At 37.8% G+C, this 18,045-nt stretch overlaps 1 protein-coding gene and 1 long non-coding RNA gene across 4 annotated transcripts in view; one reads left to right on the top strand and one right to left on the bottom strand.

Annotated features, from left to right (window-relative positions):
* NEDD4 (NEDD4 E3 ubiquitin protein ligase) overlaps nucleotides 1-18,045 on the top strand; it is a 166,619-nt gene that overhangs the window by 61,276 nt on the left and 87,298 nt on the right. For 2 of the 3 annotated variants that reach the window (XM_005559624.5, XM_005559623.5), the window contains exon 1: nucleotides 14,083-16,788. In XM_005559624.5, the coding sequence (XP_005559681.3) occupies nucleotides 15,241-16,788 (1,548 nt within the window). In that variant the 5' untranslated portion in view covers nucleotides 14,083-15,240. Of the gene's footprint in view, nucleotides 1-7,369; nucleotides 7,424-14,082; nucleotides 16,789-18,045 lie in introns of those variants that run through there. The other variant, XM_005559626.5, reaches the window with a different exon arrangement.
* LOC135971803 (uncharacterized) lies at nucleotides 1,248-15,790 on the bottom strand. Its single transcript, XR_010588069.2, has 3 exons — nucleotides 15,292-15,790; nucleotides 12,663-12,793; nucleotides 1,248-1,717 (listed from the first exon to the last, which is right to left on the bottom strand). It is a non-coding gene; the product is annotated as an uncharacterized lncRNA (long non-coding RNA).

Below are 18,045 nucleotides of genomic sequence, written 5' to 3'. Positions count from 1 at the left end.
CATGAAGGTAACCACCCCCAGGATTCAATTACCTCCCACCAGGTCCCTCCCACTACACATAGGGATTATGGGAACTACAATTCAAGATGAGATTTGGGTGGGGACACAGTCAAACCATATCAGAAGCCAATTACAAAAGACCATATATTATATGATTTCACTTACATGAAATGTCCAAAATAGGCAAATTTATGGAGACAGAAAGTAGATTAGTGGTTTCCTGGGAAGGTTGAGGGAAAATGAAGAGTATCTGTTAAAAGACCCAAGGTTTCATTTTGTAATTGTATAAATGTGCTAAAATTGTGATGATGGTTGCACATTCTCTGAATATATTGAAAACTATTGAATTGTATACTTCAAAGGGATGAGTGTATGCTATGTGCATTATAGCTAGTAAAGCTATTTTAAAGATGTACCTGTATTGTTTGTTCCCACAACCACTGGCAGAATTTTCAGGAATATTGCTTCAGGTTCTTTATGAACACAATAGAATCATATACTTATCAACACCTTTTTTCTTTTTGGAAAATTGGATACTCTTTTGGCAACTTTTTTCCTCTGTTGTTTTATGCAATTATAGACTAATATAGTTACCCTTTTTTTCAGTAAGTCTATCGCTGATATTTTTTTTTCTGCTTTTACCTTTTCTTAAAATATCATGTTGTAAACTGTTTTTTGTGATTATAGTTTTACTTCTATCTTTAATAAATTTAAAAAAATCTTTTGAAAGAATTTGCACATAGTTTTAAAATGAGATAGTATAAAAGGGCTTGTAATGAAAAACAGCAAATTCTAGTGCTCTGTCCTCCCTCCTGTTCCTGCTACCCACTTTTTAACTGTTTCTGTTTGTTACTCTGATCATATTTCCCATATTATTAAAAAGCTCATGCATGCATGTTCCAAGTCGATTTCCAACTATGATAGATGAATAAATAGCCAACTTATGTTTGGCCATTCATAGGATTCTTGCGTAAGCATAATTTTTCCTCAGAAATTTGAAGACATTGCTTTATCATCTTTTACAATTGTATTTTGTATTTCTGTTGAAAGATATGATACTTGTTCCTTTTATCTCCTTTCCTTCTCTTTCTGTGAAAATTTTTAATAATTATTTTATACCAGTGTTTTAAAATTTTACAGTGATATGCCTTGTATGTACAGTTTTTAAAATCCATTGTGTTAGGCCTCTGGTGAATGGATTAGTCCATTCTGATGCTGCTAGTAAAGACATACCCAAGACTGGATAATTTATAAAGGAAAGAGGTTTAATGGACTCACAGTTCCACATGGCTGGGGAGGCCTCACAATCACGGCAGAAGGCAAAGGAGAAGCAAAGGCATATCACACATGGTAGCAGGCAAGAGTGTGTGCGGGGGAACTCCCATTTTTAAAACCATCAGATCTCGTGAGACTTATTCATTACCAGGAGAGCGGTATGGGGGAAACCACCCCAGTGATTCAATTATCTCCACCTGGCCCTGTCCTTGACACGTGTGGATTATTACAATTCCTGTGAGATTTGGGTAGGGACACAGCCAAACCATATCAGTAAGCATTTCAGTCTAATGAATACTGTTTCTCTTCAACTCTGGACATTGTGTGAATAATTTCTTTAATGATTTTCTTCCCTCTGTTTGTACTACCATTTGGGGATTCCAGCTAGTTGAGTGGAAGGTCACCTAGAGTGATTTTCTGTTCTTCTCAATCAGAATTCCTCCTGTGAACCACAGAATCAGAAAATGGTTTGAGTAACTATTTTCTCACATCTTCCAAGGCTCAGCTTAACAAGTACCATTCTAGATACATGAGAGAAGTTAATAGATAACATACAGTGATTGTCTAGGACAAGGGTCAGTGGACTTTTTCTTAAAGGGCCAGATAGTAAAATATTTTGGGTGTTGTAGGTTGGGAGGCAAAATCAAGGTTATGGTTATAGGTGTTTATATATCTATCTGAAATGTAACCATTTAAAAATATAAAAAATATTCTTTTCTTGTGAGCCATTAAATTAAAAAGTAGATTGCTGGCTGGATTTAGCACACAAGCCATAATTTGCCCAACCTCTTTTTTAGGGCATTAGGGGTTAATTCTTTCACTGAATCTATTCAAAAATCCTCTTTTTTATTTTCACTCATTTCCCTTAAACTTAGCTTTTTATTTTACCTTTGGGGAGATTTCCACAAATTTTTCTTAAAGTACTTCTATTTTAATTCAACAGTCATTTTTCATTCCAGCACCTCTTTTTTGTTTTCCAGTTCCCTTTTTTAGTATCTTGTTTTTGTTTTATGGATGCAAGACATTCCTAAATGTTTCTAAGGATACTCCTTATAGTTTTTAAAACTCTTTTCTTTTGTTTCCTAAATTACCTCTTTTTCCTTTGAGGACAGTTTTTCTAATTTGTACGTTCGTGATCCCTGGTAATCTAGTCATACTTAACAGTGATAAAATAGAAAAATCATCTGTTGTTTCTCTAGGTAAAATGCATAAACGTTTAACTATTACATGTTACATTTTTAGTTACCATTTATATTTTGTATATTAAAACTGATGCTTATAGGAACAGAAAACCAACCACTACATGTTCTCACTTATAAACGGAAGTTAAACATGAGTATGCGTGGATACAAAGAAGGGAACCATAGACACCGGGGCCTGCTTGACGGTAGAGGACAGGAGGAGGGTGAGGATAGAAAAGCTACCTGTTGGGCACTGTGCTTACTACCTGGGCGATGAAATAATATGTACAACAAACCCCCACAACACACAGTTTATCTATAGAACCAACTTGTACATGTACTCCCAAAACTAAAATAAATTTTTTTTAAAAAGGAAAAAAATCTGATGCTTATATTTTCATTAAATCTCCTCCTGAAAATAGACATAAAGAGAAGATCTCTAATAAGAGGGTGTATGTGCACACGTGCCCATGCGTGTGTGTACATGTACCATCCAGAGGCAAAGGTGGTATTTGAGACATTCTGTCATTAGGGTAGTTGCCCCTTTTGCTTTGACACTCTGTTCTTTTGGTGGTTTTCAGCTTCCTCTGCCATCCATCATCACTTCCATCCCCGCTTCATCAGTCTGCTAGGTAACTGTTGAAATTGCTCAGCTGCTGATGGCCCTGTCATCTTCTTTGCTGTAATGGTTTTATGTCTTTTACAAACTATTGCCTACGATTTAAATAGAATCTCCCAAGAGAGAAGATAAGTGTTTATGTTCAGATTGCTAATTTTTACTTAGTATTCTCACTACACATTTTAAACTGTATTTTTACATTTATTATGTGCTTCTGAAATACAAAAAGCAACACGAATAAGTCATTTGTGGTGTTTATAATTCGGCAGGGAGATATCACACATATGCCCAATTAACTTTAATAAAAAGAAAAAATGCAGTAAGTCTGATCAACTACTTTGAAAACAGGAGTAGTAGTGAATGGGGAGGTCAGGCTCTAGGGAGAGGTTGGCATTTGAGCTGGGCTTGAATGATAAGCACAATGTAGACGTGTAGAGTGGAGAAGGTGTTGCAAGTGGATAGACCTTAACTTGCACAGAAGTACAAATCAGAAAATGCAAGAAGCAGTTAGTAGTGAGTTTCCAGTGCGATTACAGTATGGGGTAGATATATATTTGGTTGGGCAGGGGGACATTTATAGGACACAAGGCCAGAAAGGCAAATCGGACTCAGATCATGAAGGATCATTCCATACTCAGGCATTTGGATTTTGTTATTTAGACCACTGGGGACAACTTTTAAGTAGGGTGTAAAGATGGCCTAAATGTCTTCCAGAGACAGATAAGATAGGATAGGCCAGGCCTGATGGCTCATGCCTGTAATCCCAGCACTTTGGGAGGCTGAGGTGGGTGGATCACCTGAGGTCAGGGGTTCGAGACCAGCCTGGCCAACATGGTGAAACCCTGTCTCTACTAAAAAAAAAAAAATTACAAAAAATTAGCCAGGCCTGGTGGCACGCCCCTGTATTCCCAGCTACTTGGGAGGTCGAGGCAGGAGAATCGCTTGAACCCAGGAGACGGAGGTTGCAGTGAGTTGAGATTGCACTACTATACTCTAGCCAGGGCAACAGAGTGAGGAGGGGAAAAAAAGATAGTTGAGGTAGTGAATCCTGTTACGAGCTATTAATTACAGCCTGAACCAGGACAGCAGGTTAGTTTCTTAGCAATATTCATTAAACATCGGCAGTGTCTGCTAGGTATTTTGATAGACGTTGATACTTCGGAGGTTTTTCCTCAAAATGGTTTCTATAGCCCTGTCTCCCTCCCTATTCCCACTGGGGCCATCCTGAGCAAAGCTCTACTGACTCCATGCCTGAGTTACTAGGGCTCCAGCTCCTATAGACACCAGGGTCTGTCTCCAGCCCAGTTCATTTTGTGCATCACTGACAAAATAATCTTCAGATGTGACCTAAATTATGTCATGTCTCCTTTTAAAACTGCTTTGGTCCCCCTACCAATCAAGTCTTAACTCTTCTTCTGGATGTCAGTGTCCCCACCCTGGCTCTACCCTAACTAACCAAAATTTTCTTGCCAGTCTCTAATACAGAAATATTCTTGCGAGGCCATGACGGGAGGATCACTTGAGGCCAGGAGTTCAGGATCAGCCTAGGCAACACAGTGAGACCTTGTCTCTACAAAAATAATTTAAGAATTAGCCGAGCGTGGTAGTGCGTGCCTATAGACCCTCAGGAGGCTGAGGTGGGAGGATTGCTTGAGTGTGGTTGCACTGAGCTGTGATCGCGCCACTGCACTCCAGCCTGGGTGACAGAGTGAGACTCTATCTAAAAAAAAAAAAAAAATTGTCAGTCTCATTTCCTTAGAACATGCTCATTCTGTCCCCGTGCTGCCTTTTCTCATGTGACTTTGCCGTGCATGTTCTCTATACCTTTAAATTCTTCCCATCTTTCAAGTCTCAGCTCAGTTGCATCTCCTCAAAAGTTCTTCTACATCTTCTTTGAAAAAAGATTGTCTTACACTATTTTGTCTTTCCTTTTCGTTTTTTGAGACGTAGTCTCACTCTGATGCCCAGGCTGGACAGTGCAGTGGCACGATCTTGGCTCACTGCAACCTCTGTGCCCCAGGTTCAAGTGATTCTCCTGCCTCAGCCTCCCAACTAGCTGGGATTACAGGTGTCTGCCACCACACCCAGCTAATTTTTGTGTTTTTAGTAGAGACAGGGTTTCGCCCTGTTGGCCAGCCTGGTTACAGACTCCTGAACTCAAGTGATCTGCCTGCCTTGGCCTCCTGAAGTGCTGGGATTACAGGCATGAGCCATCGTGCCCACCCTTTTTTGTGTGTGGGGAGGGAGGGACAGGTTTGCACTCTGTTTTCCAGGCTAGAGTGCAGTGGTGCGATCTCGGCTCGCTGCAACCTCCGCCTCCCAGGTTCAAACGATTATCCTGCCTCAGCCTCCCTAGTAGCTGGGACTATAGGCACGTGCCATGACATCCAGCTAATTTTTGTTATTTTTGTAGAGATGGTCTCCCTATGATACCCAGGCTGGTCTCCAACTCCTGGGCTCAAGTGATCCTCCCGCCTCAGCCTGGGAGTGCTGGGATTACAGGTGTGAACCAGCACATCTAGCCGTCTGAACACTATTTTTCCATCCCCATGATGTCTAGCCTTATGTTTGGCATGTCTATCCTCAGTTACTCCATGGTCACAATATGGCTGCAGGAGTGCCAGCTATCCTAACCACATTTCAGACAGGAAAGATAAATGCAAGGGGCAAAAGGGACATCTCTCCCAGCTGAATCAGCCACCTCTGAAAAGCTCTCCCAAGGAGTGACTGGCACTAGGATGGCTTCATTGGTTGCCCCTAGGTACAAGGGATAAATTTCTAGATAGGCATATTCAGGGTCTCCATGTTAAAGAATTCCAGAGAGCACCATTCACAAAAAATATATATAAAATAGAACAGATTATTCAATATCTTTATCTGGGTTTAATATCTATACATATGTATCATATACATACACAGTATGTATATGTATTTTTACATATGCATATTGTATATGATACAGTATACATATGTAAAAGGTTATCAAGCTGTATAGTTAAGATTAGTATACTTTTTTCTTCTTCATCCCAACATTAGTATACTTTATACTTCACTAAATATATGTTGTACTTCAGTTTTCAAAAATTAATGATTTCCTCAAGAGGTATCCAGTGTGGTGAGCCTGGGAATGTGGCTGTAGGTAAAACTAGGGTTATGTTCTCAGAAGGAAAAGTAGACACTGAGTTAGGTATCTAGAAATCTTTGTCACAAGTATAGGACTTTTTTCTACCAGTACTTTTGACATGTACACCAATGTTTTAAGATACCACAATGTTCAATATAATATATGTATTGTAGGGGAAAAATCAACATAAATATGAATATGCTTCTTCATTTTAAACTCTGGTACAAAAAAGGTATTAAAGATTGCCTTTCTGTTTGATGTCACATAGATTTTTATTTTGATATTGAAACATTCCTACAAGAACGAAAGCATTGGCTTTGAGAAATAAAATATTGCTTGTAAATTTTACAAAATTTAAACCTTAAGTGAAAACTCAGTGTATACTTTTGACTGCTATGTACTTTATATAGTAAAAGCAACATGTGATTTTATTAAGTCAATAATAAAAGGATTCACAACACTAGTTTCTGAAAAATAAATGTCCACTTTGGGTCGCTCTACACTGATAAATAAAAAGCAAGTAAATAAAACTGATCATAAGATGTCAAAATCTAGTCTGTATTTTTAAGCGTTTGCAAACATTTAAGTAATCTTTTGAAATTTTCTTTTACTTCCTTTCGTTCTATTAGAAAAATCTGAAAAATAACCAAATTCACTTTGTTGTTGTGAAACTACTAGAAAATGAGTGACACATGACTAGTCTGCTCTTACTTCATGTAATTTAAAATACATTCCAAATCATAGGAATTAGCAAATGGCAACATATTTTTGTTTGTTTTGTTTTGTTTTGTTTTTCTGGAGATGGAGTCTCTCTGTGTCACCCAGGCTGGTATGCAATGGCACAATCTTGGCTCACTGCCATCACCATCTCCCAGGTTGAAGTGATTCTCCTGCCTCAGCCTCCCAAGTAGCTGGGACTACAGGCACATGCCACCACACGTGGCTCATTTTTGTATTTTTAGTAGAGACGGGGTTTCACCATGTTGGCCAGGCTGGTCTCAAACTCCTGACCTCAGGTGATCCACCCACCTCGGCCTCCCGGAGTGCTGGGATTACAGGCATGAGCCACTGCACTCGATCAAATGGCAGCATCTTTAAGCATTTATTTCTCAGTGTCGGTGGGTTGATGTTTACTTGTTTTTAAATAAAGATTGTGTTTTTCCTACTTAGGTTCATCCTCAGCAGCACCGGCTTCTTTTTGAAGTGTTTGATGAAAATCGATTGGTAAGTTATATTGTGCTTGTGTGAAATATGAAGTAAGGGTACGTTTCAGGAGAGCAGCCAGGGGAAGTGGGTAGGCAATCTGGGATTTGAGAGACGGGTTGTGGGTGGTTATGGAGACTCTGCGCAAAATGGTGGGGGAGATAGAATTTGTTTTCTTCCTCCTGGTGCTACTCGCTCCCTTTCCATTCTCCTCCCAAGCACCTCTTCTGATTGCCGACATATCATAAGGTCTTACTGAAGACCTCTTGTGACAGGAGAGGACAGAAAATCAACCTCTTTGTCCTGCCTTCCCTCTCACTCGTCCATGATCCCTGGTTCCGAGTCCATGGCACTGGGAACCTTCGCCCGGAGTATCCTTCAGTTGCGCCTCCTCACTACAGTGGCCTTTCTTAGGGTTACCCATATCCAATGGACATCCTATCCACTCTCTCACCCCCACTCTTCTACAGAGGAAATCTGTCCTTTTTACACTGATAAGGAATGAGCAAATAAAGTTTTCTCAAGGATGGCCAGCTCTTACAGAAGCAAAAAGCAAAGTTAAACCTGATGTTCTTTTTACAAAATGATTGTCCTGATTTCTGAATTCCTAAAGACTATCTTAAAGTCCTATTCTTTTCCTAATGTTGTCTCTGAGGATCCAATCTCAAACCCTCTTCTTAGCAGCTTATATTTATATTTTAAACCTGTAAGATTTGAACAGGTAAGTATACAAACAGTGTTATGTGTACAAAGCTTATCAGTTACAAGCACCAGAAAAATTAAACAGTTTTGTTCCTTTTTTAGCTAACAAAGAAACTAGCTTTTTTAAAAAAAAAAAGTCTGTTTTTAGTGTTAAACTACATTCATGTTTTTTGCCCTCAAGAAATGATAATTATACTAGCAACTAAAGATATTGCCAATGAAATCTTTAATAAACATCATAGTAAGCAAAAGTACATTATTGCTGCCGAAGAAGACTGTCACTGGCTGGCAATCTAATTTTTTTTTTTTTGAGTTGGAGTCTCTCTCTGTTGCCAGGCGGGAGCACAGTGGCTTAGTCTCAGCTCACTGCAACCTCCGCCTCCAGGGTTCATGCAATTCCCCTGCCTCATCCTCCCTAGTAGCTGGGACCACAGGCGCATGCCACCACACCTGGCTAATTTTTTTGTATTTTAGTAGAGATGGGGTTTCACCATGTTGGCCAGGAGGGTCCTGATCTCCTGACCTCGTGATCCACCTGCCTCTGCCTCCCAAAGTGCTGGGATTACAGGCGTGAGCTGCCATGCCCAGCCTGGCAGTGTAATTTTTAAGGCTGAGTGACAGATGTTGCTGATTTGATTATCGAATATGGTTAGTTACGGAGCTATTTGTTTTCTGTGTTTTTGCTTTTTTTAAAAGAATATAGAATGTTTTCCTTTCTTCTCCCGTCTGTCTCTATAGATCTGTTTTCCTTTATTTATTATTATTTATTTTTGACAGAGTCGCACTCTGTTGCCTAGGCTGGAGTGCAGTGGCGCAATCTCAGGTCACTGCAACCTCTGCTTCCCGGGTTCCAGCAATTCTCCTGCCTCAGCCTTCTAAGTAACTGGGATTACAGGCACCCGCCTCCTTGCCCAGCTTATTTTTGTATTTTTAGTAGAGATGGGGTTTCACCATGTTGGCCAGGCTGGTCCCTTCTAGATGGAAACAAATTAAACTTCATATTGGTGGAGTCTTGTGTGTGTTTTGTTTTTAAATCATGAAATATACATACAAAAAAGCCCACATAATATAAATATTTTAAATAAGACAAATATGTATATACATACACATTACTCAGCTTAAGAACTAGAACATTACCAAAATCTTTGAAACCCTCCCTAGATCCCTCCTTAGTAGCATCTCCTTTTCTTCCTCCACTAGTAGCCACTGTCCTCAATTTTGTGTTTGCCATTCTTTGCTTTTTAAAATACTTTTATCACATATATACACATATATACATATACATATATATGTGTGTGTGTGTGTGTGTGTGTGTGTGTGTGTATCCCTAAAAAAGACATTGTTGTTGGCCAGGCATGTGTGCTCATGCCTGTAATCCCAGCACTTTGGGAGGCCGAGGCAGGTGGATCACCTGAGGTCAGGAGTTCAAGACTAGGCTGGCCAACATGGTGAAACTCTGTCTCTACTAAAAATACAAAAATTAGTCGGGCGTGATGGTGGGCACTTGTAGTCCCAGCTACTCGGGAGGCTGAGGTGGGAGACTTGCTCGAACCCAGGAGGCGGAGGTTGCAGTGAGCCAAGATCACACCATTGCACTCCAGCCTAGGTGACAAGAGCAAAACTCTATCTCCAAAAAACAAAAATCTACCTTGTTTATTTTGCATATTTTTTAATTTATAAAAATAGTATATCTCTGTAGGCATTCCTCTGATATGCTTTTTTGCTTAACGTTGTATTTGTGAGATCTGTGATGACACCTTTCAATGATGCATAATTTTCTATACTCTGAAAATATCATAATGCTATAATTTGTGTATTTAACCTCCTTAATATTAGTGTTATTAGTGTTATTTCCAGTATGTTGCTCTTACCAACTGATAAACATTTCTATGTCTCCGTATGTACATGTCTGAGTGTATCTCTAAGAGATACGTTTTAGAGTTGAATTGCCAGATCATGGTATTACTGTTATTTTTCCTGTTGCCACTGATACCGATGTGAATTCTGCCTTATCATTGGGTGTATTATTGGTGAACTATTTTATTTGCGTTATTTGCATGTTGTCTACAAGGAGGGACAGCTCACATCTGTGCTTTCCACACAGATGTGGTCTGGTCTGTTTTGCTAGTAACTTTAGTATTGGTGTGACTCTTTCTTAATGGCCAGAACGGCTGTTTGTCAAACACTGATCAGCAAATTAACATTCCTTGAGCGTTTACTGTGTATATAATACTATAAAGTGCGTCATGATAGGTTGGAAGAAAAAAGCATTGCTTTTGATATTAACAGTTGGATATTTATAGATGGATAAATAGGACAAATAAAATTTTTAAAACTTTTAACTAAAGGAAAAAAAACAAAATACATTAATCAAGATACTGTAACGCCTGTAATCCCAGCACTTTGGGAGGCTGAGGCGGGCGGATCAGGAGATGTTCCTGGGGTCAGGAGTTTGACACCAGCCTGGCCAACATGGTGAAACCCTGTCTCTACTAAAAATACAAAAATTAGCCAGGCGTGATGGTGCACACCTGTAGTCCCGGCTACTCTGGAGGCTGAGGCATGAGAATTGCTTGAGCCCAGGAGGTGGAGGTTGCAGTGAGCTGAGATCACGCCGCTGCATTCCAGCCAGGACAACAGAGTGAGACTCCATTTTGGGGGGAAAAAAAAGTTGTTATAGATCCCCACACTAAGGACTAAGAAATTCTATCATAATCCTGCATTTCTTTGGGGGCATTAGCTTGTAACCCTAAACAAATTATTCAGGACTTCTAAAAATACCTTCTCACATTTGAAAAATGAGGACAACAGTATTTGCCCTGCCTATCTCATAAGCATGTTGTGAGGATAAAATGAGACAGTGACTATGAAAATACTTGGAAAATTCTTTATCATGATACACATATAAAGTGTTATTTAACATTCATGGACTTACACATTTGTAGCTGTCTGATATGGTATATTTTGTGTTAGCTAAGATATACCATTTAGTTTATCTACTGTGTTAGATGCTCTTCTATGCATGGGAAATACAGCTTTTCTCGAGAAACTTGGTTTACTAGCAAAACAAAGAGCCAAGATAATTAGAACAGGGTGGTGTGTGTCATTCTAGTCCGCTGATTTGTTGCTAGTCTCAGCAGGTAAGGGAGGTATAGAGATGACTTGAGATGTTATAGAAACTATAGCCATTGGTGGAGTAACATACCTGATTGTATAGCAACAAGTGATCTATGTTATTATAAATGTCATTCCATCTTTATTCTGCTGAGGCACTCACAACTAAATTTAAAATGTACCGTTCTCCTAGCAATTTCTCTTTGAAAATGGAGGGTGAAAAACACAAGTATAATATTGAGCAGAAACAACTTTAGTCATCTGGAAAACGTTTGCAATATAAGTGATATTTGCTTTCAAGAAAGAGTAGGCTTATATCATTGTTTTCCAGCCAATTTTAAGACTTGAGGGTTTTAAAATATAGTCGTTTCATTATGGTGATGGTAGTAGTGGTGGTGGCAATAATGACAGAACATTTCTGAATGATGTGCCTTAAAAAAATTCTACCCACCAATGCAAAAGTTAGTACTGTGTCACCGGTCTAAGACATACACCTGTACACATTCAGCCACCGGTTTTAGGAGCTGCCTATATTCTGGGTGGAGACCTTGTGCTTCTCACATTTAGCAGTTGTATTAATGAAGGTTCTCCAGAGAAACAGAAACAATAGATTGTGTATATATTTTATGTATTATTTATTTTTCATACATTTTATATATGAAATTATGTGTAATATATGAATACATATATTTCCACACGATGTATGTATATAGTGAAGACTGCAATCTGAAATCTGCGGGGCAGGCCAGGAAGCTGAGAACTTAGGCAGGGATTCTACATTGTAGTCTTGAGGCAGAATTGCTGCTTCTTACAAAACCTGTGTTTGCTCTCAAAGCCCTCGACTGATTGGGTAAGACCCCCACACATTGTGGAGGGTAATGTGCGGTACTCAGAGTCTACTGATGTAAATGCTAATCATGTCTAAGTGTCTTCATAGCAGTGTCTATACTGGTGTTTGACCAAACTACTGGGTACCATAACCTATCGAAGTTGATACATACAATTAACCGCCGCAGCTGACTTTGGCCTTCAAAGTTCAGTCAATGATTAAGATTACCCAGAGCCTATCCACACCATGTAGATAATTACATTATTTTCCGTGTAGATGATCAGTAACCAACAGCTCAGAATGTGGGGCTCTTAGCTTCAATCTGTTTCACTCCAGAATATGCAATTCTATGTAGGACGTGCATGGATTCTTTCCAGATGAGGGCTGCCGTGTCCCTCCGGTTCTTCTACTCTTAAGGTTAGGGTTAACACTCCTGTTTGGTATTTGCTGGACTGAGGAACTACGTTTTATAGCAAGTTCCCCGATTTCCCATGCAACTGCTGTAATAGCAGTATAGATCCTATGTTCAGACCTCAGCCAGCAGTGCAAACTGTTCAGCCTCCCTAGAATTTCAACTCAGACTAGAGTGCTAGGAAGTGCATGTGATTCTCTTACCTTACTTTTCCTTGGCTGAGACCCTCTCTGTAAATTTTTCAAACGTCATTCCTTCTTGTCCACCTGCAGCGCTTTTTGATATTTCTTTAAAAGTGGCAGCTGGATCAACTTCAGCAACAACAACAAAAACCCTGAAAGAAAGCGTCAGACATTCAGAGTGCCTGTGGTGACACCATCTATCCATCCAGACTTCTCTCTGGTGTCTCTTGGTACTTACTTTGTGCCCAGGACAAGCTCAGGAGCCTCAGAAGAACCGTGTAGTTACGGTCCATGCCCTCCAGAAAGTTAAAATCTAGTTAGGGGACATGGAACTGATGCTTATAGTGAAGCTTATCAAAGAGAAGACATTTATCTGGCTAAATACTTGGAGCTCATTATTTTATATGTTAATAATCAGAGGAGCTTTTCTTATTTCCAGGAAGTTGTAGGCCACAGGCACGAACAATTAGATCTCATTGATTAGCCTATTAGAAGGGATTCATTCTTTGAGTTATTAGACCCCACACTTAATCCCAGAAAGCAAGCTGAAGTCATTTGAAGGCAGAGTAAAACAGGACTCCTCCTTATTTAAAAGAAAAAGATGTTAAGGGAATATTGACTGAAGTCTGTAAAATCTTAAAGGAGATAGGTTATACAAAACCAAAATAACATCATAATTGTATTACTAAATTTCCAATTATTGTACACATTTGAAAACACAATGCTGTTTCATTCTAGTCAAATATAATTCAATAAATTCCCATAATTCTATTTTGTTGTGTCTTAATTGATTAAATATCTGTTTAGAAAATTCTGATCGAAAACAGATGTATCTTAAGCAGTTTTTTTAAAACAAAGTATATGTTTTACATATTTGCTTTTACTTAGGAAAAAAAACTTACTTAGAAAAATACAACTTGGGTGTAGTAGCATGTGGTATAAACAACGGAACTATTTTACCTTTTACTTTCCTATGAATGAGCCAGTATATATTTATTACTGGAGTTCCAGCTATAAAATTTAGGTAAGGGGTTTAAATATACCCTAGAGTATTATTTAAAAATAAATTTGTTTCTTTCAAATAGAATACCAACCTTGGTCTATGGCATTTGGGAGAGAAATTAAAATATTAAATTTTTATTACCCAGTAAACTGAAAATAAAGGTTAAATAAATACAAAGCAGAAAAAATATATACAAAATCACAACCTCTAAAAGGACAAACAGTCCACTGTTCTCTACTGTGGAAGCTTTATCAGCACTGCTGAGTAATTCCACCTCTAGGGCAGGGCTAGCTCTCAAAAATGTAAACAAGTATGTACTTTGTTTATATAAAGAAATGTACAGCTTGGTTTGTATTTCTTTATAGATATCAAACAGCTAAATGGATTGTTTCAAAGCACCAGCAGGGGCCAGCAAAGAGCTCTTAGAGTTTTTCAGAACAGAATTGGCATTGAGATATGTTTATTTGATGTGTTAAATCCTTTTTAGACTTCTTTACTTACCACAACACTCTGTTAAGTGAATGAATTGCAGAGACAGTGGAATAAAATATCCTATGTGTTCAAACTATCTTGGGGTATAGTTTTCTTTTTTCTAATCTGCATATATTTTTATTGGAATGTTTGCTTAGGCTATTTCTTGGCAGAGTTTTAATAGTCAAAATATAAATGGCATCATTTAAAGACTGTTCTACTTGGCTGGAAAAGGCCTTAAAATTACAGGAGAAAATGCTTAGTGACAGCTTCTCTTAAACTTTTTTTCTCGAACCTATGCTTCAGTTTTGCAATGGTATTACTAGGTTAATTTTGTAGTTCTGTCCTTAAGCTTTCACTTTTTATGTAATTAGCACTTTAGAAGCTAAAATATGTATCTGTTTGATGTAGTGCTAAAGTTTTAATTCATCCTAAAGTTTTGGTATTTCCAAATTTACAGAACTGTTTGAATTCACAAATTAAAAAAAAAAATGAACAGTCCCTATATTAACTAACTTGACTAGATTCCTAGTATGACTACTATTTGGAAATTCAATCTTTGATTTGATACTTAATTACATGGGGTTTCGTTCCTACCAACTTCCTGTAATTCTATACCTATGGGTAAAAATATTAGTGGTCAAAGTTGGCTGGAGAAAGTATAGGCACTGCGATTCACATAGTTAAATGTTCATTTAGTAGAGCTGGGGTGAAAAAATACTGTTTCAACATGAAATGTTAGAAGATTGTTGTTCTTGTGTTACTCATTCATGCAAATTGGAGAAGGTATAATTGAAACAAGGTTGGCTGTGTTTGAGTCAGTGTGCTGCAGCTGAGCTCAGCTTAAAGGTCGCTGGAAATCAAGTGCTTTGTAAGTGAAGGCATTTTGACTACAAGCGATTCAAGACATTTTGGAAACGTCAGTCTCTGGAATGGGTCGTCTTTTTCTTCCTATGATATCTGGTATCTAATGTTTTACTTAGGATAAAGACTACTACTTAATAGCTCTTTTAGGCACCACAAATGATTTTTTCTTTTGATGCAGTGCAGCTGCTTCTAGCCTGTCTACGGACAGAGATCTTTGTTATGACTTTCAGCCCTTAACATGTTTGGAAATGAGAACAAATGGCACAAAGCTTACGATTGCACTTTGCAGCCAGAAGAAGCAATACTTACCCTTTGTCAGAAACCTCCGGAGATGACTTGGATAGCCATGTTCACATGTGCTTCAAGAGACCAACACGGATTTCAGCGTCTAACGTTGTTCAAATGAAGCTGACTCCCAGACAGACTGCACTAGCTCCGTTAATAAAGGAAAACGTTCAGTCTCAAGAAAGATCGTCTGTTCCCTCATCTGAAAATGTTAATAAAAAGAGCAGCTGTCTACAGATTTCACTACAGCCAACAAGGTACGGTGGATATCTTCAGTCTAGCAATGTCTTAGCTGATAGTGAGGATGCTTCATTTACTTGTATCTTGAAGGATGGTATTTACAGCAGTGCTGTGGTCGATAGTGAATTGAATGCAGTGAATGATGGTAACCTTGTAAGCAGTCCAGCCATTTGTAGTGGTAGCCTTAGTAACTTTTCAACCAGTGATAATGGATCTTACAGCAGCAACGGTAGTGATTTCGGGTCATGCGCAAGTATCACGAGTGGAGGTTCATACACTAACAGTGTCATCAGTGACAGTAGTAGTTATACGTTGCCACCAAGTGATGATACTTTTTTGGGTGGAAACTTACCTTCTGACAGCACCTCCAGTGGAATTGTGCCAAACAGGAATACTACTCCATGTGAAATTTTTTCGAGAAGTACAAGTACAGATCCTTTTGTCCAGGATGACTTGGAACATGGATTAGAGATTATGAAATTGCCAGTGAGCAGGAACACAAAAATTCCACTAAAACGTTGCTCCTCCTTAGTCATTTTTCCTAGGAGTCCTTCAAATACCCCACCGACTTCTCCAACAAGTCCATGTACTCCTCTGAGCAAAGGATCCTATCAAACTTCACACCAGTTTATTATTTCTCCTAGTGAAATTGCACATAATGAGGATGGCACTGGTGCTAAAGGATTTCTTTCAACAGCTGTCAATGGACTTCGGTTATCTAAAACAATTTGTACCCCCGGAGAAGTAAGAGACATACGTCCGCTTCACAGGAAGGGCTCGTTACAGAAGAAAATTGTTCTTTCGAATAATACTCCCAAACAGACTGTCTGTGAAAAGTCATCTGAAGGATATTCTTGTGTTTCAGTGCATTTCACCCAACAAAAAACAACTACATTAGATTGTGAAACAACAAATGGTGATTGTAAACCAGAAATGTCAGAAATTAAGCTTAATTCTGATTCAGAGTATATTAAGCTCACGCATAGGACATCTGCATGTTTGCCATCCTCCCAAAACGTAGATTATCAAATAAATATCAATGGAGAATTGGAAAGACCAAATTCACAGATGAACAAAAACCATGGTATTTTACAAAGAAGTATTTCATTGGGAGGAGCTTATCCAAATATTTCCTGTCTATCCAGCCTTAAGCACAATTGTTCTAAAGGGGGACCATCTCAGTTACTCATAAAGTTTGCATCTGGAAATGAAGGTAAAGTGGATAATTTATCAAGAGACAGCAACAGAGATTGCACAAATGAACTGTCTAATTCTTGCAAGGTAAGTTTCCTTTGATCTTGGTAAATATTAATTTATACAAGAATAACTTAATGAAATATTTGGAGAAAATTTATTGTTATAACCAAGCAGTTTTATATATTTTCCTGGTCCTTAGCTAGCAGTACTTTGTAGTCATAAATTTTATATTTGTAAATCTGAAGAACCCTATGTATAGTTTTTTACTGTATTTGTTATTTTACCAGTGTACAAAATGTGTATTTTTAAAAATCTTCCGAAGTGATTTAAGCTGTAAAACTTTTCTACAACATAAAAACAAACTTTGAGTAACAGTCTATTTCTTAAGATTTTATCTTGGTATCTTTTTCCTTTAAATGGTATATTATTCTATTTTGTAGCTCAGTATTTTATTCCTATTTTCAAAATCATCATTTTGCTTTCTCCTCTTCTTAATCATTATGAAATAGAGTAAAATTTAGAATGCTTATTTAAAACATTAAACAAATACCCATATCAAAGTGTGAAGATCTTGTTATAAATTATCATAGAGGAACTGTATCTCTAAAATACATGTATTGATAAGATCATTCATAAAAACTATTATGCTGCATGTTTAAAGCAGAGGAAAAATAAATGGCATTTGCATTTGTATATACCCTTAACTATGGAATTTTGTTTCCACCCTATTTTTCTTGAGCCACGAGTTAATACTGCCTTCTAAAATGTAACTCACTCACTCAACAATATTGAATTCTAAGTTTTAATATTTTTGAATTTGGTTTAAATTGCTAGGCATTTCCCACAATTTTCTATTTACCTTTTCATTTTTGACAATTCAACTTTATTATATTAGTAATTTAACTCTTGGATCTTAGCCAAAAGTTCTTTATGTAATTTGGCCTTTCCAAAGTATTTAAAATGGTTTGAACTGAAATAGAATTTTAAAATTTCTGTATTTGGAATGTTTTGCCAGATTCCAAGAAATTTAAAAAATTTTCTAACTAAAGCAATTTTACATGACAGTACATAATTGTTTGGGGGAAAAAAACCTTATCTGTTTATCTGTGTTTTTGTAACATCCAGTATGTTTATTAAAGATTAAAACAAAAAATCTTCTGGATAAGTAGCTTTAGGTGAATAAAATAGTAATTGCTAGTTTATTTTCTGTCTTCTGAAATCTGGTAAATATAACAATTGTTACCAATGCCCAGATGTTAATATAAGCCACTACTTTACTAGGATAAAAAAAGATCAGATTTCAAATTCTGATCTATATTTTACAATTTTTAATTCCATTTA

The sequence above is a fragment of the Macaca fascicularis genome, chromosome 7 (assembly GCF_037993035.2).
Source record: "Macaca fascicularis isolate 582-1 chromosome 7, T2T-MFA8v1.1".
Taxonomy (NCBI): domain Eukaryota; kingdom Metazoa; phylum Chordata; class Mammalia; order Primates; family Cercopithecidae; genus Macaca; species Macaca fascicularis.
Note: the sequence above shows the minus strand (reverse complement) of the source record. Positions and strands in the feature narration are given on the sequence as shown.